Genomic DNA, 23,534 nt, shown 5'->3' on the forward strand with positions numbered 1-23,534 from the left:
ATGGTAGCAGATTATGGAGCCATATCATTTTCGATGGAGTTCCACTACAGTAGTAGCCATACTGAGGGGTCTATAGGGCTACCAAGATACTATAGAGAGATGAGCAGAGTCTACACATCAAAGATATACAAACTTATGAGTACGGAGGATCCATGGAGACCTTTGGGAGAGCTCACTCGGATCCTCACTGACACTCTACATGCAGTTGCGGCGACATCCTACCCAATAGCTAGCCTACATTGCAAGAACATGCCCCAGAAGAGTTGGTATGATGAGGAATTCAAAGAGATGAGAGCTTAGTTACTAAGAGAGGTTGCTACTGGGATGACCACTCTGTAAGATGCAGCGGAAGTGAATGTTGAACTTTGCTCAAGGTGAGTGCTCCGAACTCTGCTCAAGGTTCCTTTTACTTACGGAAGGGAGAGCCTTCCGTTCCTTTAGTGAGAGAGTGCAATGGACACAAACAAAGTGGTGAACATTGTGAATGAAGGTGCTAAACTGATAGATAGAGAGAGAAGAATACGACACCAGAATGTTGTCAAAACCCTCCTCCGAAGGTCCCACCTCTATGGCGAGAGCGGTCTACTATTGATTGCACAAATCTCTACAATGCTTGGACTTGCCTACGATGTTGACGACGATGAGGATGACGACGAGACGGCCTGAAATCTGAAAATGCTAATGGCTGAAATCTGCAAATCTTTATCTGCTGAATTTCGACTCTATTTCGGTGATGATGTCGATGGCGACGATGCGACGACGACGCGCTGAAAACGCAGATGCTGAAATCTGCGTTTTCCGGGCTGAAACTGCAAACTACGTTGGATCTGACCGTGCGACGAGGATCTGCTGCGGGAAGGTGAGATCTGCGAGGTTTGGGACTTCTTCTGCGATGTCTGACTGCTGAAAACTGAAAACGCTAGAGCTTTTTGGTATTCCGTCGCAGTGAATCTGCAAAACGCTATGCTGATGCAAAAACGCTATGGCTGAAAACTGTCTGCTGCGGGGAATCTGCTAACGCTGGGGCTGATCTGCTTTCTTGCTCAAAACCGCTAGGCATGCATTTGCAAAAACGCTAGGTCTTCAGTTTGGGGGGGTCTTGCTTGAGAAGGTGCACTGTGGAGGTCCAGTCCCTGCTGCCTCTTCTGCCAGAATTGCTAGCGCTAGGGTTTTCTTATGTACATCATTGGCCAAATTGCCCTACTCAGTTCCCAACAAAAGTCACTTGGAAATAATAAGTGAAAAATATCAAAAATAGGGAAAATAGGTCTATGCACTGTAAAAATGCTCCTGATGGGTTCTGATGGAAATCTAATGGTCATATTGTGTGCAACCAGAGGATATGCATCTAATCTAAGTGTCTGGACATGGACGGCCTGCAAACAGACTCACAAAAGTGTCAGATCACTTCCTAATCTAACTGAATTGAACCCATGTCATGAAGTAGCTTGTCCACGTACACTTAGGGTTAGATGTGCGCGTGACATCCCCTCCTTTTCAAAGTGAGGTACTGGTACCGAACTGTATGGCCAATAGCATCTGGAATCTTAGAATGGACTCTTTGCCGGCCCACCCTGATGCGTAGATCATGCAATACTTGAACTTCATAAAGGTCTGCAACGCTTGCTTCTTTGGGCCGTGCCGAAAGCGACACAAAGTCATCTGTGGCTCCTTCAATGCTTCAACTTCGTCGATAGTCATGCGTCTACCTTCTTCAAGAATCTCCGAGGCTGAAGATTCCTGAAACCACTTCCAACACAAAAACATGAACATACCCATTCGATGTAAAGTGATTGGAAAAATTCTAGACTTCTTTAAAGACTGTGCATGCAATGTAGATGAACATATAGACGGAGTGCCAAACCGTTCATCAAACATACGCAAACAATGGATTCGAAACTTGACTTTCTGATCTGAATCAATCAGCTGTGGCAAAACACAATGGAAATGCCGATGCTTGATGCTCAATCCTTCTCGTGCTCTTTCGGAGACTCCGTTTCCGGATTCTGTTCAAACTGCGCCTGCACAATAGAAAAAAGTCGCAACAACTCTTTCATGTGTTGGTCGCTCATCGCTTTTCTTGCTTTGTTCTCGCGATCAAATTTTTCTTGTCTTTTTTCACGCTCACGATCCAATTCGGCTTTTCTTTCTTTGGCTTCCAAGCGTGCTTACTTGCTCTCACACTCTATGGCTGCCATTCTTTCTCTCTGAGCACAAAGAGAGGGGATACGTGCCCCAAGATAGGTACGGTTTCAGAGGAGATTTTGCACTCTGGATCATATATTCACTCTCAAAGCTACCATTGAGGAGGGTAGAGTAGATGGGAGAAGGAAATATTGCAGCTTTGTGGATTTCCGCAAAGCCTGTGACACGATACCGAGAACCTGACTGATGCTAAGACCGCAGGCTTTAGGAGTATCCCATGAGCTGATATGGGGTATTATGGCACTCTGCGAGAGTGTGGTTGGACAAGTATGGACCTTTGAAGGTTTATTATAGCTAGTTCACTCCAATATAGGGGTGAAATAGGGATGCCCACTCTCATTGACCCTCTTTAGATTATATAGTGATGAGATCTCGGACTACATTGGGAGTTCAGGAGGCAGAGGAGCCGAATTGGTTGGCACTTGGATATCACTATTGTTGTATGCTGATGATATTGTGCTTATAGCAGACTTTCCAAAGGGTATGTAGCAGCAACTTGAGGCCTTACACACTTTTGCGCAGGAAAGTGGTTTGTTAGTGAACCTTGGGAAACCAAGGCCATGGTGTTCAATAACAATTCATAGTGGGCCAGTGCCTACATTCTTATATGGATAGGAGACTGTGGATTCGTATACCTACCTTGGAGTGGTCTTTAGTGGGCCCGTTTTCTCCTTGAGAGGGGCAGCAGAGGCAAGGTTGACTAGAGGATATGCATCATTGGGCGGACTAGAGAGGATATGTATACAGGTGTAGTTCTAAGAGTCGTGGACTAAGCTAATTTTTTTTGACATGCTGGTCACATCAGCCATACTCTATGGTGTACAGATATGGGGCCCAACTTAGTTCATCACAGAAGATCGGGACACACATTGAGGGATGGAGATCAATGGAACGACCGCTGATATCCATGATCTCTAGGATGATTAGGGCTAAGGCCTCAGTCTAGCATGAGATCACAAGGGTAGGGATAGCAACACCGCCATCGTAGTTGAGGCCTTATCTAGATTAGTATCGTTTCTCCAGAGTATTTTGGCGTTGCCCAAAGATACATATGTTGGACTTGCTCTTGAGTCTTCTAGGAAGCTTAGAGGGAGACACATCATGCTGTTAGATGACATCAGGGTTTGAGCTTCATGGGTTCAACATAAGAAGAATACTCCCCTTTCAATACTCTAGGGATGCATCCTCCCTCACCATCACACATCAGGAGATTACTAGAGTCATTAGACAGTACCTCATCAAGTTGGACACTAGGGGACACTACAAGGACGTGGCTAGAGCCATCACAGGCGCTAGGGACGAAGATGGCTTTCTACCGGGAACATTTTCTTCATACTACAGATGATGTTTCTTAGTACGACCCAACAACATGGACACATACCTATCACACGGTTTGAGATGTGCGTCGATGTGCCATTGGCCAGATCCGCACTTCTTCACACCAGTTTGATAGAGACATGCAAATACAAGAGAGTTTACGGGAGAGTATCACTGAAGGAGAGGATTTGTTAGGTATGCCAGCATGAGCCAGAGACAGAGGAGCACTACATATGTCGATGTACGGCCTAACATGAGATTAGAGGACGCTTTTACTACTTGTTCAGAGAGGGCTTTTAAGCATTGGCCAGGGTCATGGATTATTGTGATTGGAGATGTCTGGGGCAATATCTCTCAGAGATGCGCAGATTCAAAGAGACTCTCTCCTTAGAGGTGGACGGACATCCCACTGAGAGAGGGTCTACATAGAGACAGATCACGGATTTCTTTAGAGTCCCAGCTCAACAACAACACGATAGAGAGGAGACACTACCTTCTAGAAAGGGGACATCAATTGATAGAGCTATCCAGCTAGGACGAGCTAGATGTCCCAGGCTACGAGGATCCTCACATCATCAGAGACGCATACACATGCGGATCAGAATCGTTATTGATCGTCATCGAGCACGACCTATTATGCTTCTCAGCATAAGGGACATTGACACCCTACGATAGAGGCCAATGCTTGATCTCTTGAGATGAGCTGTTGTATACCTTGAGCCTCTACCCCCTATTCCCCCACTCCTCCTGTGTACTGATGTACTGATGTATATGATAGTCTCTAGCTCTCATCCCCCCTACCCTGTTCACCATGTTTGCTCTATTACTCCTCCCACCTCCCCATCAATTTATGACAGACCTAGATTTTAGATTTTCTCTTCATTTTCTATTTTTGTAGCTTCCAGACATAGTATCAGATTCTATTGGGATGAAACTTTTGGTCTCATAGATCATTTTGGCCTTTTGAAGACATCTAAAATAACATTTCATTTTATTTCTCTCAACCCCAACAAACCCCCCCCCCCCCCCCCCGCGCTGCGCATCTATGGGAATGTAGAAAGAAAGAGTGAATTCATAATTTCTTTTGCCTACAATATGCTGAAAATGAAGAAAATTTCTGAGATTATGATAGTCTCGTGATCTGATAGGATTGATAGGCTGGTTTTCATTTCATAGGCTCTCATGAGAAGAAGATAGCTTTCTTTAGTAATTTCCAAAAAAAAAAAATCTAGCATAAAATATCGATGTTATAGGGTGCGCACAAGTCCATCTAGTAGCCAAGTTGGCTGTGATACCATGAAATAAACAAAGGGGGATCTTTGGGCTAATTGGAGCCCCTACTTTGCTATTGAAGTAGAACCTTTTTTAAAAGTAAACAAGATAATTCACTATACCAATACTCTTTGCTATTGAATCGGTCTACATAGTAGAACCTTTTTGATAAGTAAACAAGATAATTCACCATAACAATACTCGTTGCTAGTGAATCAGTCTACATAGTTGAACCTTTTTCAAAAGTAAACAAGATAATTCACCATTACATTGTCATTCTATTTCAACATCCGCCCTTAAGGGTGAATTACATTGTTGACTGGAAAAGTGATCTTTTTTATGTCCACATCATAGGAGAGGGGACCTAGTCTAGGACGTTGATCGGCAGATGGTGTCTAGTGTCCGGGGCAGACAGCTAGTGTGGGCGGTCAAATATAAAAGGTGGTCAAGGCATTTGAAATAATGGTCACCATTGACAGAGTGCTAGTGCATAACCTGTGAGTAGATGTGTGTGAGGTCACCTCGAGGCCTGAAGAAAGTATGTTGGAGATGAAGTTTGTAAGGATGGCATGTATTTATAAGGTTTGGTAGGGCTCCAGGGTGATTATTTTGAAGTGGTTATGCATTTCAAGTCTAATGCTGTTAAAATCTTTTGTTTATTGTTGTTGAATTGAATAAAGCATCACCGCTTAGGATACTTTATGTTGTTGTTTGAATAGGATCATTGAAGATCAAGTCTGCCAGTATACACTGGAAAGATTTTGAGCATTGGCCAACTTTATTTGACAAGGAACGTCTCCCAACCACTGAAGAGGATCAACTACTTGGTGAGCTCTTTGTTGAAGTGAGCACCTCCTGTATGCCTCAGAGAGGGCAAGCCTGGGAAGTTGTCAAAGAATCCTGCAACAAAATATTCGATTGCATTGATTGGAGACGAAGCAGGCCATACAGTATCTCCGAGGTCTATGTCTCACTAGGGATAGAGGCTGCCAGAGCCGTCATCTATGAGGTTAGTTATGGATGCAACTGAATGTTAAGAACTCTCTCTTTTCTATTTTAACGTCACATCATGAGCAAGCTTTGTGATATCTACAGAAACTTCAGCAGTGCACTCACGAACTAGGAAGAAAAGTAGGAACCCAACATCTTTCACTCATTTCTGATTACATGACGCACAGCGGACAAGTGCTGCCGTTTAATGCGAGTGGATTGAAATTATGGAACAAAGTGATGGATATATCTGCACCCTTCACAGAAGGTGCATTTCAGGTATGCTGAGGACACTCAAGACAGTTTATTTTGCCCAAGGAAGTTAAGGTCGTTATTTCTGCTAAATTCTCAGGTCGAAGTGGCAAGCTAGAAAAATTTGCAAGGGAGTTGATTATGGAGGAGGCATGCCATGTTATGTTCTGCTAAAGTTCTTCGTGTTATTCTAGAATCCAAGAGGCACCTACTTTGATGCTGCAAGGAGAAGGAAAACTGAGAGGCTATCTGGCATGCTGTCATCTCTAATCTGGGGAAAGTGTGATACTTCTGAAAGCGCCTTTTTTGATCTGTTATGGTCTCCAAAATCTCAGGTAAGAAAAGATGGAGCTGTCTAATGTTCTGTGTTTTCAAAGAGTTCTGAAAGAAAGTTTACTACTCTCGATAGGATCATTCCCCCTCCCCCTCCTTCCCTTGTATATTGAGGTCAAAATAAAATGGTACACTTCATCCTCTTTACAGCAAGCAAAGCTAGAATGTCTGCGCTATATGAAATTGATCTGTTGCAAATACAGCGAATGTTTTCCAGGTTCTACCACACTTCACTGTGTACTTTAAATTTTGTAAAACCGTGCTAAACCTATGAAGATCACAATCTGTGTTCAGCTCTTGTATCAGGCAGTTTTGGTCGTCATCAGTTATTGAGAGTCCTTGTTGAATGTGCTAGCATAATGTCGTCTATAACTTCGAAGCCAGGATAGGATGGCTGACTCTCTTTGTGCAGCAGCATCAATCTTCTTTCCAGGACAATTTTGAAGAGGAGGGAAGGCCGTCCTATGTCGGAGGGAATGATGTTTTGGATTTCCTATCACATGTTTCCCAAGTGGAGCTGAGCGAGAGGATGAGAACTAATCCGAATCCAAAAAAGTTTGAACGTGAAGATATAATCCAAAACAATGAAGAGACTGCTGAAAGGTTCCCCGAGTACCCACCAGGCTTTGAGCATCACAATTCTTGTGAGACGGAAAGAGACAAGACAGAGAATAGGTCACAGCTCACATTGTCAATCCGAAGAATCCTTCACCACCGGTATTTTTTTTTCTCTATAAAAGGCTTGGTGCAAATTAAATACTTTATGGTCTTTTGACTAGGCCAGTTTCACTGGTAGTTGCATGATTCGAGTAAGGAGAGTTTTCTGTTAGGTATAATGATGGCGAGGAACTTTCAGACGAGGACATGAACTTCTTGATTCAAAATGTTTTGATTCATCATCCAAACAGCAAAGCCAAAACTGGTTGTGGAATATCTGCAATAAAGGTAGGAATGTATATGCAGTTATGCAAGTCCTTGTAGAGTTACTCTGAAGTTTGTGCATAATACTGATTGTGCATGACATAAGTACTATTCTATGATTCCATGTGCATTACTCATGTGTTTCATCCCTGTATCCAGTGGCAGAATGATTTACATATGCACTATACATTTGATACCACTAGCCGTCCCCAAATAGGGCCTCCAAACATTTTCTTTAAGATGCACAGTCAGTTGAGTGCTCAAATTATTCTTAGGTCAAACTAGGATTCCTTTTGCTGACGAACTGGACCACCTTGGAGGTGAGGCACACATTTTGGCAACAAGGGGACTTTGTGTGATGCTCTATCTCAATTTGTCTCTAACTGGTCACTGTTTATGGCCCACATGCATGGAGGAAAGCTATTTATGTCAAAAAATGAAACAAAGGATGCTCTTTGTGTTTCTATTTTGGAAACACATCGAGTAACCACGAGGGGGCGCATCACCCCTTCCAAATATGGTCATTAAGTGTGAGGCCTATGTACCCCAATAGGTCTGGGATAGCCTCAAGCAGAAGGCCTTTAGCATCCAAGGCATTATGGCAGATGCACAAGATGGGTATGTACTACTCATAGGCAAGTTGACTTTTGGGATTAAGAAGACTATACCAAGGAGCAGTCTCAAACTCAGGAGCAACAAAAGTCGGAGGACAAGAAATAGGTTGACAAGAAGCAGATTTTCTGAAAAAGGAAGTTTGGACAGATTTCCAATACTGCTCAAGAAATGATGCTGGAATGGTTTAAGCAGGGCAAGTGCTTCACATGAGGAGAAGAGGGACATAAATCAACACATTGTCCCACTAAGGAGGAAGACAAGGCCGAGACTTAAAAAGCTTTAGGCGGAAGCCAGGGAAGAAGAAGACCAATGCTGGTTAATTTTCGGATATCAATCTCTAGTTGATGCGATGATATGGGAATCTAATCAATAGCACATCGTATCCCATAGGATAAATGAGTGTCCGTATAGGCCGGTCTGATCACATGTCCATCTTTTGTTAGCTGGAGAAGATGCTCTCTATAGAAAGCCATATTGGTGCCCAACTCTTGTGTCGGCTGTATCCATGTGCTTCTGGTATCTAGCTAAATCAAATCCTCACGTATGAGTCTGTGATCTCTGTCCGTGTGAGAGATAGGGAGGGTGCATCCAAGGAGTAATGGAACGGAGGCAGTCTATCCATGCTGAAGCTATGTGATTGAAACCATGATGTCATCTGCCCATACCAACATGGTGTCCCCCTGTAGCACTAGCTGTCGAGATGACTCAAGGTCTAGCCGAGCATATCTGTCTCTAGGGAAGTCCCGTAAATTATGCATGAAGGATATTGATCTAGTAAGGGCCTCGACCACGAGAGGGGGGGTAGCTAGCTCGGCTCGAATAATCTCATGTGACATTGAGGCCTTAGCCTGAATCATCCAAGAGATCATAGAGACTAGTGGCCTCTCCAAACATCTCCATCCATCAATGCTGCCAAATCTGTTACAAATTGCTGACGTATCAAGCCACTGAAGAATTTTTAAAGAGAAGTTCCCGCCAACTTATGGACCCCGTCCGATGGGGCCCAAGTAACCCAAAGACATTAAAATAAAGCAGTTGATGACGTGGCAACAGTACGGACGCTCAACAAATTGCGCTGACATGCTGACGTGGCAGCCTATACGGATTTCCGTTGTTTGCGTTGTTGATGTGACAGTTGTACGGATTTTCGCAAAACGCGCTATCTGATTTTCAATGCGAGCTTCTAGGCTAGCTACTTTTGAGTTTCAAGCTTTTCATGTAAATTGCTTTTCAAGGCCAATGGCCTTGAAATAAGTGCAGAGGGCTCAGTCTCTGGCACTCTTCTGGGTGAAGGCGCAGAGCGCGAGTACCGACATTGTATCGAGTTCAAGTAAATATAAAGATATACCGAAAGGGGCGCCAAGGTTTGGGGCCACTACTCTCTAGGGTGGAATTCCGCCACTCCGTGTCGTGTGTGCTCTCTCTCTCTCTTTCAGTTTCAGTTGTTGTTGAAGTGCTAAAAGTCTATTCAATCTGTTCTTTGCTATTGGCACGTGGTGCCTGTCTTGTGACAAGATCTGCGATGGTGGTCCACCGAGAGTCCTCAAATCTGAACCCCATAAAGCATAGCTGAAGCCACTAAATTGTCAAAAGCCACAACTTTGTTCGAGGTTCTTGAAACCGAACAAATCTCCTCTAATCCTCCCAAGGCTGCATAAGCTCTTGTCAATCTAGTTTCTGCTGCACTCCTAAATGAAAACACCGGTCCATTGAAGACTACCCCAAGATAGGTGTATGCATCTGTATACTCCACCATCTTCTTTGCCATATGTAAAAGTGGGTGGTAATCTCATGACCCATTGTGGTGTGGTGTTAAACACCTTAACCATGGTTTTCCCTAGGTTAATAGACAATCCACTATCGTGGGCAAATGTGTACAAAGCATCTAACTAACGCCGCATTCCCTCCGGGGAGTCAAAAATCAACACAATATCCTTCGCATATAACAATAGTGTGATCCATGTCCCTGCCAACTTGCTCCTCTATCACCATCCCTCTCAATGTATTTAGCAAACTCATCCACATACATGCCAAATAGTGTAGGAGATAGCGGGCAGCCCTGTTTCACAGAGAGAGAGAGAGAGAGAGAGAGAGAGAGAGAGATGAAATGTTATATTAACGTCTTCAAAAAGGCCAGAGTGACCTATGAGACCAAACTGATACAAAAGTGGTGAATCTGTTACAATGTCTGAAAAGTGTGAAAGTGTGAAAATAAATGCGAAAAACTAAATACAACGTATTAGATAAACTTCTTAGGAGCATTCTGGGTTTTTGGCTAGAATGCTTCTAATCCTTTGTTGTAGTCTCCTCCGGTGAAGTGTGCTTCTGCATCTCGGTCGTGGTCGTCTTGATTTCCTAAGCTCAATCGCCCTGTCAATGAGGGTGCCTTTGGTATGAATGTGGGTACTCCTTTGTGCTCGCTGCTGGCCTCTTGCTTCTCCTTCCATTCCTGCTTCTCTCGATCCGAAGAAATCTGTGATCTGCCTCTGAGGCTGTAGTGCTCTTTGTCTTCTCATTAGATTATCCCCGTGCCGATGTAGTTCCAGTAGGTACAGGCCTAAGCACCTTTGATCTTGGTATTGCATGACTCTATCTATAGGTCCAAAGCCTTCTGTGAATAGGCAATGGAAACGCCCACGTATCTCATAGTATACGGTGCAATGGCATATGTAGTGTAATTCTGTCTCCGGCTCCATTCCGCATAACTTGCAAATTCTGCTCTCAGGTGGGATTCCCCTAAATCTGCCAAATTCAATTTCCAGCTGGTGTGAGGATGTACGAATCTGACCAATAGCACATCTCAAACCATGAGACAGGTGGGTATCCATGTAGCTCGGGCGAATCACAAAACCATCTTCAGATAGCTGTAGGAAGTTTCCTTTGTAGTCGGCCATCTTCCTTCCCAATTCTTGTGTAGGGTCTACCCATGTCCTCTTAGTGTCCAATTGTATAAGATCCTGGCGGATGATTTTATTAATCTCCATTCGTGTCATTGCCAGTGATGGAGCCTCCAGAGAGTATTGGAAGGGGGGTAATCTTTCCATACTGAACCCGTGTCTCTGAAACCACGAGGACAGTTGCGCATACCAGCATGATGTATCTCCTTTCATTGGTAATTGTCGAGAGGATTCGAGGGCCAATCTAGTATATCGGCAATTATTTGTATCCCATAAACCATGTATAAAGGACACTGATCTGGTAAGAGCTTCAATTTCTATCGGAGGGGCAGCTAGTTCCACTCGGGTAATCGCGTGTGGTACGGAGGCCTTGGCTCTAATCATTCGGGAAATCATAGATACCAAAGGTCTCTCCATTGACTTCCAATTATCCTGATCCACAAATGGTCCCCAAATCTGGACCCCATAAAGCATAGCCGAAGCCACCACAGTATCAAAGAGCCAAAGTTTTGTTCGTGGTTCTTGAAACTGCACTTGTGAACACATTCTCTCCAACCCTCCCAAGGCCGCAGAGGCTCTGGACAATCTAGCATCCGCTGCTTTCTTAAGAGTAAACTTCGGTCCTGTGAATACCACACCAAGGTATGTGTATGCATCTGTGTACTCTACTGTATCCTGGCCATATGCAAACGTAGGTGCCGATCTCCTAACCCACTGCGGTGTGGTGTTAAATACCATAACTTTGGTTTTATCCAAATTTACCGACAGTCCGTTGTCCTCCGCGAATTTATGTAATTCATCTAACTGCCTCTGCATTCCATCTGGTGATTCTGCTATCAATACAATATCATCTGCATATAACAACAAAGGGATCCATGACCCTACAAGTTGAGCACCTCTGTCACCCTCTCTATCAATGTAATCTGATACCTCATCTATATACATACCAAATAAAGTAGGGGACAGTGGGCATCCCTGCTTTACTCCAACAGTGGAATGAACAATGTCGGAGTCCCCTTCTGGAGTACGTACATAGCCAGTTACTGACCCGTATAAGGCCATGATCCCCCATATAATCTCCTTGGGGACCCCTAACTCTTGCATTCTGCGCATCAATCTGGCCCTTGGTATTGTATCAAAAGCTTTCCGAAAATCCACAAAGCAAAAATACATCCTTCTCCCGCTTGCTCTTCCTTCCTCAATAATGGTTATGAGCGTAAGAATATGATCTAAAGTGGAATAACCCCTCCTGAATCAGGCTTGTCGTGTTGCCCTTATGCCCTCGTTTCAGAATAGATGCGTACAGTCGGGTCAATGTGTTCCCATAAATACCCCTTCACATGTGGCATAAGCTTTCCCGGTATCTGGTGTGTCTCTGAGTAGAAAACTATGTCTCTGTCCCTAAAGCTGTCTTCAAAGGCACCTACATCTAGCCTATATGATCCATTACAATTCCACGCCGCTATCCGCAGCGTCGCCCCATAGGTCTCACACCGTCATGATGAGCGCTTTTCTAGAACCACTACTTTCCCTCCTCTATAAAAGGCGATTTTCCCCTTTTCTCTTGCTGCCCTGATCTCTGGCATCAACTCTTGCATGTGTGCCACTTGTGCCAATGTAAGGTCATCTCCCAGGAAAATACCGGTTTTCTTAAGAGTTGGCCTCTTCTTTAGAAATTCTTTCCTTATTTCTAAATTCGGGAAGCGGAGAATAAGTGCCCTATCCTTTACGTTTCCCTTCTCGTCGATTCCTTTCTTGCCCACTCTCCATGCACTTGTGTGAGTAGGCTTTTTGATGCCCATGCGTTGTAGCAGTTCCCTCACTTCTTCATCTACATTCTCTTTGTCTTTGACTCCTGTGACCCGCACATGCAGAGCCCGATTCTTCCTTTTCTGCTCTTCCTCAATGGTCATATTAATAATGGTGGAGGTAGGTGTGGTCTCAGGCATCTGGGCCTTTCCTTTCTTCGCATCTTCAATCCATTTCTTTGCTTCGTCAACCTTTTCTTGTGTCTTAACAAGACGTTCCGCCCATGAAGATGCCGTTTTCGATTTCTGTTCATCTCCTTCCCGTAGAGCTTTCATCTGATCCTTCATGTCCTCGAGCTCCTTCAGCACCGAGGGTTGGTCGTCTCCCTTCTCCTTAGTTGCAGATTTGCAAGCCGCAAGTTCTCTTTTTAGCTCCTCGATTATTGCATCTTTTTCCCCCATGTGCTTTTCCATATTTGTTCTCCATGCTTTAAAACTTGCTACTGCCTCATCGAGTTTCTTTTGCATAACGCATTATGTTACATTTACTTCGGCCTTGATTAGGTTTCGTAATTCCGTTTTCACAATCTGAATTTCCTCATTCTGTATCCCCCAGATCTCTCTCCTTAGTTCTCTTATCATGTCTCCATACATGGAGTTCCTGTAGCTCTGAGCATTCGCGTGCATTTCCTTCCTGATGTCATCCCTCATATAGTTTAGCTCTGATTTGAGCATCACCTAGACCTTCTCCATCAGTAGCTCATCATGTATCCTTGAGGTTTTCCCAACTCGTAAGGATCCTGGTGATAGTACAGTATCTCTGTTTCTCCGTTTGAAAGTAGCCGTCGATTTTTTTGGGGTGGTGTAGCTATCTACACCCGGCCCAAAACTTCTTGTCGCAATGGTGGAGGGTTTCTTCTTCTTCAAAGAGTGGTTGATTTCAATCTGAAAGGACATCAACGCTAAGAGAAGAAGTTAGCCATAGAGATGCAAACAATTGTTTAAATTCAAGCCACGCTCAAGGAGCTTGGCCTTAACGAAAGTGTAGACCACCATTGTTGAGCCTTTCCCTTGGGGAAAGAAAAGGCTTTTGGACTTTAGATGCTTTTGTGAAATTCCCTCAAGCATTAGAAGAGAATTGGAATGCGGTCTAGGAGGGCCTCGTTATTTGCCATGAAATTATGGAGTTGATTGACATTTTGACGAATAGATGCATGCCACGTGTGCAAGCATGGTGCGTAAGAATGGTCAAAGGATGCTTGTTCCCCCCAAAAAGGAGGTGGAGACTTTTATGATTTTCGGCCTTTCATAACTCCTACATATGATTTCCAATTTGAGTGGAGATTAAAGATTTGTGATCTACACGCCGAGCTCTTTTCGTAGATATGCTACATGATATGGTTCTACCCACTAGATTTTAAATTTCATTTGGGGGGAAAGTTTGAAATCAGATAAACTAGCCATTTTGCCTAATTGAACTCAAATGCTATCCTTTGACTACTAAAGATCTGACTCCCTTAAACTGCCAAATAAAAACGCCCTCCTAAACCCCATTCTCTCCCTAATGGAAAGCTGGATCAAAGTGTTGTATAAAAGCTAGAACCTTGTTCTCATCTTGAGGATCCTTGTAGTCTTTTTGTACACCCCATGATCATAAGTGGTAGGTCCTAACAGAATTTTACCGGCTCCTCCAAAGGTTGAACCAAAAGTAGGTGCAATAGCTCCTCCATAGTCTTCAATTGTCCTCCAAGCATGGAATTTTGATTAGGACCCTGCATGCTTGTCATTCCTCCATTGAAGCCATTATGATTTCCGGGCATGCCATTATTTTGGCATGGCATGTTGGATCCAAAGACCCCATTGTGCATCCAAGGATTTCCTTGCCCTGCAGTTTTAGGGACTCCTCCCATGAAGCCGGAAAATTTTGTATTCCCGTCCATGTGTTGTCTGTTTGCAAAGAAGTTGGATTCTTTAGGTACTTTTACCTTCGGAACTTACTTTGATTTGAGGATTCAAGGGGCTCGCCAGATCCTTCCATTGCTTCAAACCATTATCCTCTGCAAAGCTATGTAATGCATCCAAACGTCGCTGCATACCCTCCGGTGAGTCAGAGACCAACACAATATCATCAGCAGATAAGAACAATGGAATCCATGTCCGTGCCAGCTGGGCACCTCTGCAACCTTCTCTGTCAATGTAATCAGAAACCTCATCAATATTGTTACGTGCGCATTGCACTTGCGCCATGTAGACAAGCTTTTGCTACTGTCTAGCATTAGTCTTAGTCTAGCGTAGGACCTAGCATGGCACTGGGTGACCCTCTAGCAAGATGTGCATGCCCAAGCAGGTCATAGTTGCATACCTCTTGAACAGTACAGAGAGTTTAGCATTTAGGCATGTAGGCGCTTAAGAGTCTCTTAAGCCATTTAATATTAAGTGGCATTTTAGCAGCATTTTATTCCCAAGGTCGTGGGGGGCATGCTTCGGTTTCACGAACTCAAGGGAAGAACGAAGAACTCAAGGGAAGAACGAAGAACCCAAGCAGAACCAAGAACCCAATGAACCTCTCTTAGTTTTCTTGTCAAAGAATCTTCGTGTCCCAATCCCAAACTTACTAGCCACTCCCACCCCTAGTCCAGCGCGCATCGAGTGCGCTCCCGTCTTCATCGCTACGTCTTTGAATGAAGATCGACATCGGATACACGAAAGTCCGAAACTTGAGTACCAAGATCTACTTGCCTCCTATGCGGATATAAAAGGAGTTGGTGCAAGGATCCCTAACCCTCTTCTGCACTCACATTCGCATGTAGCATGCATCCACTTCCATCGACAAGCAACCCTTGGAAATACCTCCGAGCATCCTTACCTTTCAGCTCACCCGCAATGTTTTCACGACAAGATTGGAGGGGTTTTTATGGGCTTAAGCATCCACAGGCATCAAAAGCATTCAGCATCAGAAGTACGGAAAGCATCCAAAGGAAGTTCGGCAATTGTGTGTCACCTTTAACAGGGGGGGATGTCACGTGCACACTGCACTTGGGCCACGTGGACAAGCTTCTGCTACCATCTAGCGTCGGTCTTAGTCTAGCGTAGGACCTAGCCTGGCACTTTGTGAATCTCTAGCAGGATGTGCATGCCGAAGCAGGTCATAGTTGCATACCCTCTCTTGCATAGTACAGTCAGTTCAGCATATAGGCATGTGAACAGTCTCTTAAGCCATTCAATAATAAGTGGCATTTTAGCAACATTTTATTCCCAAGGTTGTGGGGGCATTCTTAGCACTGCTCAATCCAGCTTTTCCTTGGTATATAAGGGACTTGGGGGGCCACCTCCAGTGGCAGCAAGCAGAAGGACAAGTACCGCAGCACGAGCACCCACAGCATTAGTACCACCAGCGTTTCAGCCCAGTACCATCAGCGTTTTCAGCACCAGTACCACCAACATTTTCAGCACCAATACTCAATGTTTTCAGCACCAGCACTCAACAATTTCAGCACCAACATTCAGCGTTTTCAGCCCAGCATAGTCAGTGTTTCCAGCATTAGTCATCAGCGCTTTCAAATTCAGCCTTCAGATCAACAGCGTTTTCAGTTTCCAGCCCATGGCGGCCACTGCGATAGCAGATCAGCCCATAGCCTCGGCATTGTTCGCAGATCCCATCAATCCCATTAGCGTTTTTTTCATTTCAGCCCTGGAGAGGAGTGTTCATGAAAGAAACATCATGCCTCTCCTAAGTCTCTACTCAAGAACAACTGGTATAAGTCTCGCTCCATCTGAGCTAGGAATGCTCGCTTCTTCCACCGCACCTGCGAGACTGTCTGTGGTTGATGACCCCCAGGAGAAGATGCCTCTGAAGCTGTGCTCTCGTCTCTCTACACTCCTCACCATACCAACTGTTCAGAGGCATGCTCCCAGAATGGCGTCTCTGACCAGGCTGAGTGTGTAGGTACTCCAGTGTTGCTGCATCATGCAATGTCTCAGCCAGTAAGTTGTGATCTCCTCCACAAAGAGTCCTGGCGTGGCTGTTGTACATAGATGACTATAGATATCCTCTGTATAAACAGAATCAGTCTCTAACGTAAATATATAGCACGTATGTGTCCTCCTTGCTGTACTATACCGAAAGGAGACGGAAAGTGTCAAGAGAGCATGATCCATTGCCACAACCATTGGTTTGGGTCCTACTGTGAAATCCTGACTGCAAGGGTGAAGCTCGGTCGTGCCATGACATAGTCCATTGTGCTAGCCCTATGCCTGTGTGGAAAGCGTGTGAAACTGACCACTCTAGGAAAGCGTTGTAGGCCATTAAGTATGGCCAAACCATGTGTGGTTGCCATCTCCGTGAGATGTCTCCCATACTTTGTTTTCTCTTTGTCCTGTGAATGTTCGTCAAGCCCCAAATCTCCTACATCCAGCTCTCTGTGAATGCTCTTTGTCCTGTGAATGTCTGTCAAGCCCCAAATCTCCTACATCCATATCTCTAAGCATTGCCTGTGAAGTGTCATAGAAGACTGTATGAGCATTGCCCGTCAGGGTATTGAAGTCTTCTAGGAGGATGATGTCACCATCCCTGGAAACTCCCATGTCATCGTCTAGGACAGAGAAAATGATTGCCGTCTAGGCCCAGGATAGACTGATGTACTCAGAGAAAAGTAGCATATGGAAATGTATAAAAATCGGCCTGTGTCGGCCCTCAGCCTCACCCACATGTGTCTAGCATGATCATCTCTTCCTACAATGTGTAGAAGTGGTTGTAGCTCCTCTCTGTGATCCTTTGTTCCCATGCTCAAATCTCGTGTCAGTCCAGCAAGCTGTCTCCCATCGATATGCCATCACATGTGGCATCATCTGTCTAGGGGCCCAATGAGTCCGTGAGAAGAATATAATGTCCGTCCCGAAAGCTATCCTCAAAGGCACTCGTTACCCACATCCAGCCTATAAGATCCATTACAATTCCAGGATACCATCTTCAGTATGGTCCCATAGTTCTCACACCGTCATGTAGAGCATCGCTCCACAATCATCACCCGACCATCTCTGTAGAAGGCCATCTTCCCCTTTTCCCTTGTTGCTATAATCTTTGGCATCACCTTACTCATGTGAGTTAGCTGCGAGAGGGTGAGATCATCACTGAGAAAAATACCCGTCTTCTTGAGAGTTGGCCTCAAGAAGAGAGGTATTTAGAGAGAGAGAGAGAGAGAGAGAGAGAGAGAGAGAGAGAGAGAGAGATGAAATAAAATGAAATGTTATATTAACGTCTTCAAAAGGCCAAAATGACCTTTGACACCAAACTTTTACAAAATAGTGAATCTGATACCATGTCTGGGTACAAAAGAACTAGAATAAAGATACTACTACTAGAATCCAGCCTCATCTGCACTCTAGATGTCAAGAGAGTATGGCTGGAATCCTTTGCTGTAGTCTCCGTCGATGTTGTGTAGCCCCTCTCCTCGATCGTGGCCGTCTAGATCTCCGTAGCTCTAGTGCTCGGTCGATGAGAGTGCCGGTAGTGGTCGAATGAATGTACAATGAGGGCTAAATCACGAGATGGGAGGAGGAAAAAGCCACACTAGGCACACCCTGAACCATGGTGAAGAAAGGCCCTAGGCGCCAAAGTCGCAGGAAAGCCTCTCGGCGCTCCCGCATGCGGTTGGAGCTGCCCTGAAGTCTCTCCACATTTGCTACATTTTATAAGGAGTTTTAAATGATTTAAATTTGGAAGCTTAATCAAGAAATTGGTCCCTAGCTCCACCTATTTTAGTATTTAAGAGACCCTGGGGTAGGTAAGTTAGAAGGAGAAGCTGAAGTCGCCCTATACCTCCCTTGGCCTGGTGTTTTACACAGCCACATCTAGTATCTGCATTTTAAGCTCCTTTGGAAAGGAGAGCACCGACCGCCATGGCAGGAGCTCATCTGCCCCAATTGGTTGTCTAACCGCCCCCCCCCCCCCCCCCCCCCCCCCCCCCCCCCCCCCAAAAAAAACCGAAAAAAGAAATAAAAAACAAATCAGCAGCCTCTATCTGCATGCTTGCTTCTTGCAGCCAGCTGGACAAGGGGCAGCTGTAGGCGACAGACTATGCAATCTTTTGTCGCGAGAAGTGGCTCCCGTTCAGCCTCTTCACCTGTGTTTTCCACATGGCCAGATCAGCAAGGAGTGTGGTTGATTCCAAAAAGAGACCCCGAATCAGATCAGTCCAGTAGATCCCAGAGTTCAGCCAAGTAGAACCTTGCTTCAGTCCATGAGAGGATTTCAGCCAAGGAGAAGCAGTTTTCAGCCATGTAGAAGCAAGATGTAGTTGTCAAGATTATGCATCATGAGAAGCTTCTCTCTTGCTAGTTACGGAAAATTTATGTATCCCAAGGTGGGATGGAGGGGGGAATATCTTTGAATATACATCTTCGTGTGTTTAGCCAGGACGGCTACACTGCTATGAAATTTGCAGTACAAAAGAAGCCATGGACACAGATGGTGGCTTGTATGTGTACTACATTGCAGGTCTTTACTTTCAGCAATTGGCATGCTCATGTTGGAAGTGGTATTGGTAGGTTCTGAGGCTCTATCAAGGGCTGCCCGTATACCTCTCATTCTTGGCTGATTGGAAATAAGCTATAGCTCACATTCCAGAAAAACTCCGGCTGGTAACTGTTTATCTCTAGAGATTCTGCATTGAAGTGTGGTTTCTCGGGCTGCTTTCTCAGACAATGAGCCTCAGAAACCCTTCTTCTTGGTCTATAAAGGTATAAGCACGCTTTCTCATATTGTTTATTTGGATTGAGACGGGGGGACGGCGAATTGGAGAAATGGAAGTCTGGGCTTCAGAGGACTTCAAGTTGGCAATGTGCTTGCTAAATGCAAGATTGCGAAGGAGCATTATCAGTGTTGTTGGCTGGCAGCAGAGACCCGTACATTCCTTCTTTTGGCCTAAGCCTAGATGCCCATGTTGGCAAATGATTTTGGATGTTTGGTATCATTTCTTTCCTTTACTCGGTTTGACATTTAATCCAAGACGGATTTGACAAGATGATATGGTTTCTTCAAATTGCAAAATAACCCTCTATTGAGTTCTACGAACTCTGCATTTGTACTTTTATATTGGTCAGATCTCTCTGTCTTTTTCTTTTCTTTTTTTTCTGTTTCTAGTTGCATGCCATCTCTGTCTGCCTTTGGGTGTTTATTTATGGCCTTCTCATTCACTAGTATTACTTAAGGAGAAGTGTATGCGTGTGTGGGTGCGCACGTGCAACTTAATGCCTATGGTTAAGACGCAAAAAACTGGCCTCCATTGTGACTTTATGCAAACAAACATTGCTTAATATTATCTTGATACCTTTAGTAACCTGCCTTCTTTGTTTAATTTCTGTTCAGATTGGTCAGAGTTTGGAGCATCCCGAAAGTCGATGTTTTATCTTGTGTCGAAATGATGGGACTTTTGAGGACTTCTCTTACCACAAGTGCTTGCTCAACATGCCATGAAGCTTGCTTCTTTGCCATGAAAGTATAATGCTTAAAATTCAATGTTTTCAGTGCTTTGTTGAAGTATGCTTGCCATTTATGATGCAAGCTTGTAAGTATTCTTGCTATTTGTTATGTAATCAGAGGATATTTCATAGACCCGATCTAATCTCTCTCTCTCTCTCTCTCTCTCTCTCTCTCTCTCTCTCTCTCTCTCTCTCTCTCTCTCTCTCTCTCCGTACCCCATGCTACCATTCGAGCAGAGCTAGCCGCCCCTCCTATGGAGATTGAGGCTCTTACTAGATCAGTCTCCTTTGTTCACAGCTTGTGGGATATTACTAGAGACAGATATGCTAGACTGACCCTTGAGTCTTCCAGACAGTTAGCTCTTCAGGGGGACACTTCATGCTGGTATGCACAGATGACATCATGGTTCCAGACGCATGGCTTCACCATGGCCAGGCTGCCCCCTTTCCAGTATTCTCTTCAGGCACCCTCCATGTCTCTTACAGGAGTGGAGATTACTAGACTCATTCGTCAGGACCTGATCCAGCTGGATACCAGGAGGACATGGATAGAGCCGCCACAGGAGTTGGACACGAAGATTGGTTTCTATAGAGAGCATCTTCTCCACCTCACAGGAGATGGGTTTGTGATTTGACCCAGCTACATGGACACACATATGTCTCATGGTTTGCGGTGTGCCATTGGTCAAATATGTATATCATCACATCAGCTAGAGATTGAGACTGGTAGATTCAGAGGGGTACCAGCAGACAGCAGGATATGCTGCTTATGCCATCTAGAGCCAGAGACAAAGCTACATTACATATGCCATTGCATAGTGTACTATGAGATTCGAGGCCGTTTCCACTGCTTATTCAGAGAGGGTTTCGGTCTCTAGGGTCATGAGTTATGAGGATCAGAGATGTCTTGGGCTATATCTACTTGAGTTACACAGATATAGAGACACTTTATTGGGGAGAGCTAGAGAGAGACATATACATATTTCTTTTCACTAGATATGGGACAGCCAGAGGAGCAGCCATCACTGCAAAGCTCGGCCCACCCTCATCGACCACTATCAGCACTCTCATGGACTGAGAACTGGAGCTGCGGAGATCCTGACGGCCATGATTGAGGAGAGGGTTTGCACAGCATTGACTGAGACTACAACAGAGGATTCGAGCCATATACTCTCAACATCCAGAGTGCAAATGAGGATGGATTCTATTGGTAGTAGTATTTTTGTTCTAGTTCTTTTGTACCCAGACATGGTATCAGATTCATTATATTGTAACAGATTGGTCTCATAGGTCATTTTTGCCTTTTGAAGACGTTAATGTAACATTTCATTTCATTTCTCCCTAATAAAAAGAGGGAAATGGTATAACCTTTCTATCACCCAAGTTTGGTAGATTGGTTATACCATTTCCCTCTTGAATAACAGGTCTTGAGTTCAACTCTCCTAGTCGAATAGAAGGTCTCTTGGAATAGTTTTCTACAACATTAAAACAATCTTCGTCTCGGGGGTGTGTGCACGCGCACGAGTGCGCGCTAATAAAAAGAGGAAAATGGTATAACTTTTCTATCACCCAGGTGTGGTAGATAGTTATGCCATTTTCCTCTTGAATAATAGGTCTTGAGTTCAACTCTCCTTGTCGGATAGATCTTTTAAGATAGTTTCCTACAACGTCAAAACAATCTTCGTCTCGAGTGTGTGTGTGTGTGTGCGTGTGCGCGCTCATAAAAAGAGGAAAATGGTATAACCTTTCTATCACCCAAGTGTGGTAGATTGGTTATGCCATTTCCCTCTTGAATAACAGGTCTTGAGTTCAACTCTGCTCGTTGAATAGATCTTTAAGGTCACTTGGGATTGTTTCCTACGACGATGAAACAATCTTCGTCTCGGGTGTGTATGTGCGCGCATGCGCGCGCTAATAAAAAGAGGAAAATGGTATAACCTTTCTATCATCCAAGTGTGGTGGATTGGTTATGCCATTTCCCTCTTGAATAACAGGTCTTGAGTTCAACTCTCCTCGTCGGAAAGATCTTTAAGGTCTCTTGGGACAGTTTCCTACGATGTTAAAACAATCTTCTTTTTTTTTTTTTTTTTTTTTGGGGGGGGGGGGGGGGGGGGGGGGGGGGGGGGTGCGCGGAAAATGGTATAACCTTTCTATCACCCAAGTGTGGTAGATTGGTTATGCCATTTCCTCTTGAATAGCAGGTCTTGAGTTCCAACTCTCCTCGTCGAATAGATCTTTAAGGTCTCCTAGGATAGTTTCCTACGATGTTAAAACAATCTCTCTCTCTCTCTCTCTCTCTCTCTCTCTCTCTCTCTCTCTCTCTCTTTGTGTGTGTGTGTGTGGCGCGCACACACATAGACTTTGGATTATTTTGGTGCGCCACACGTGATACCCAATCAAGGTCTTGACCATGGAGGACATCGAGGAGATCCAACACCGACTGATGTTGGATTTACTCTGACCTGGAGGACTATCCCTTGTTAGTAGCTAATGTTGTATTCCTCATTATTTTGTATTTCTTGAGATTGTATCTTCCAAGTTATCAGCCCTCATTCTGTATCTTTGTATTGGCTAGAGAGTCTCTAGTCTATCCCCCACTTTTTTTCCGTCCCACTTTCACTACAACACTCAATGTAGTTATTTAGTTTTTCTTTAAGCACACAAATATTGTAGTAAATTCAATTTGTAACTTGTTGGTCTCATAGGTCATTCTAGCCTTTTGTAGACGCCCCCGAATGGATTAAATCAACAATTGATTGTGAGAAGAGAGAGGATGGAGAAAGTGCCTAAGGGATTCGACAGAGGAGGATGTGGAAGGCCACATTAAGATGTATGACATAATTGGAAGGGCTACGAAGAATCTTGGGATGTGTACAATTTAAAGCACATATTATCAATCATGTCTAGTTTGCAGCAAATGGGAACAAATTAGAACCTTTTTGCAATAGTGGGGTTAGTTGTGTGCTTGCCCAAATGGAGTCATAGGCGAGTTGATGTGTCACACAGGCTTTCAAAGATTATTTCACATTATATATTAAAAAGTAGGAATCTTTATAGAATCTACTCCATATTGGTGATTCTTGAACAATTGGATGTGTATGCAAGCTGTTTGTTTGGAAGGAAATCCTCTCTCAAAGATGAGATTTATAGACAACCTATATTGTGAGATCCTAAATCAAGGACACTAATGTAAAATATTGGGAGTGATCACACATGGTTTTTTGGGGAGAGTGCATGTTGGACATGATCAATGATGACATGGTCAGTGTGGATGTGATTGGAGAGAATCTAGGATCGCCCTACACATTGGTTGTTTTAGGTTAATTGAACGAAGATCGAATGGGTGAGTCTTTTGACAAGGAGACTTTCCTTACATTGGAGTTTAGTTCTTGCACGTTGTGGAAGTCGTTTTTGGGCCAAAGATAAAAGGTAAATTGCTAATAACTATTGCACCACACAAAGGTTATTGACACTTGGAGATTGCAAAGCATTAGATCTCTCCATA

At 44.2% G+C, this 23,534-nt stretch overlaps 1 protein-coding gene across 10 annotated transcripts in view; it reads left to right on the forward strand.

Moving 5' to 3' along the window:
* The window catches only part of LOC147433997 (DNA-directed RNA polymerase IV subunit 1-like), a 170,184-nt gene extending 146,969 nt beyond the window's left edge, over positions 1-23,215 (forward strand). For 4 of the 10 annotated variants that reach the window (XM_086490631.1, XM_086490629.1, XM_086490630.1 and 1 more), the window contains 6 exons: positions 5,514-5,803; positions 5,890-6,063; positions 6,231-6,371; positions 6,782-7,086; positions 7,200-7,314; positions 19,917-20,167. In XM_086490631.1, the coding sequence (XP_086346757.1) occupies positions 5,514-5,803; positions 5,890-6,063; positions 6,231-6,371; positions 6,782-7,086; positions 7,200-7,314; positions 19,917-20,024 (1,133 nt within the window). In that variant the 3' untranslated portion in view covers positions 20,025-20,167. Of the gene's footprint in view, positions 1-5,513; positions 5,804-5,889; positions 6,064-6,136; positions 6,372-6,781; positions 7,087-7,199; positions 7,315-19,916; positions 20,168-22,734 lie in introns of those variants that run through there. The other 6 variants (XM_086490626.1, XM_086490628.1, XM_086490627.1 and 3 more) reach the window with 6 other exon arrangements.
* The last annotated feature ends 319 nt before the right edge of the window (positions 23,216-23,534 follow it).

The sequence above is a fragment of the Adiantum capillus-veneris genome, chromosome 19 (genome assembly GCF_014529385.1).
Source record: "Adiantum capillus-veneris isolate H3 chromosome 19, ASM1452938v2, whole genome shotgun sequence".
NCBI lineage: Eukaryota > Viridiplantae > Streptophyta > Polypodiopsida > Polypodiales > Pteridaceae > Adiantum > Adiantum capillus-veneris.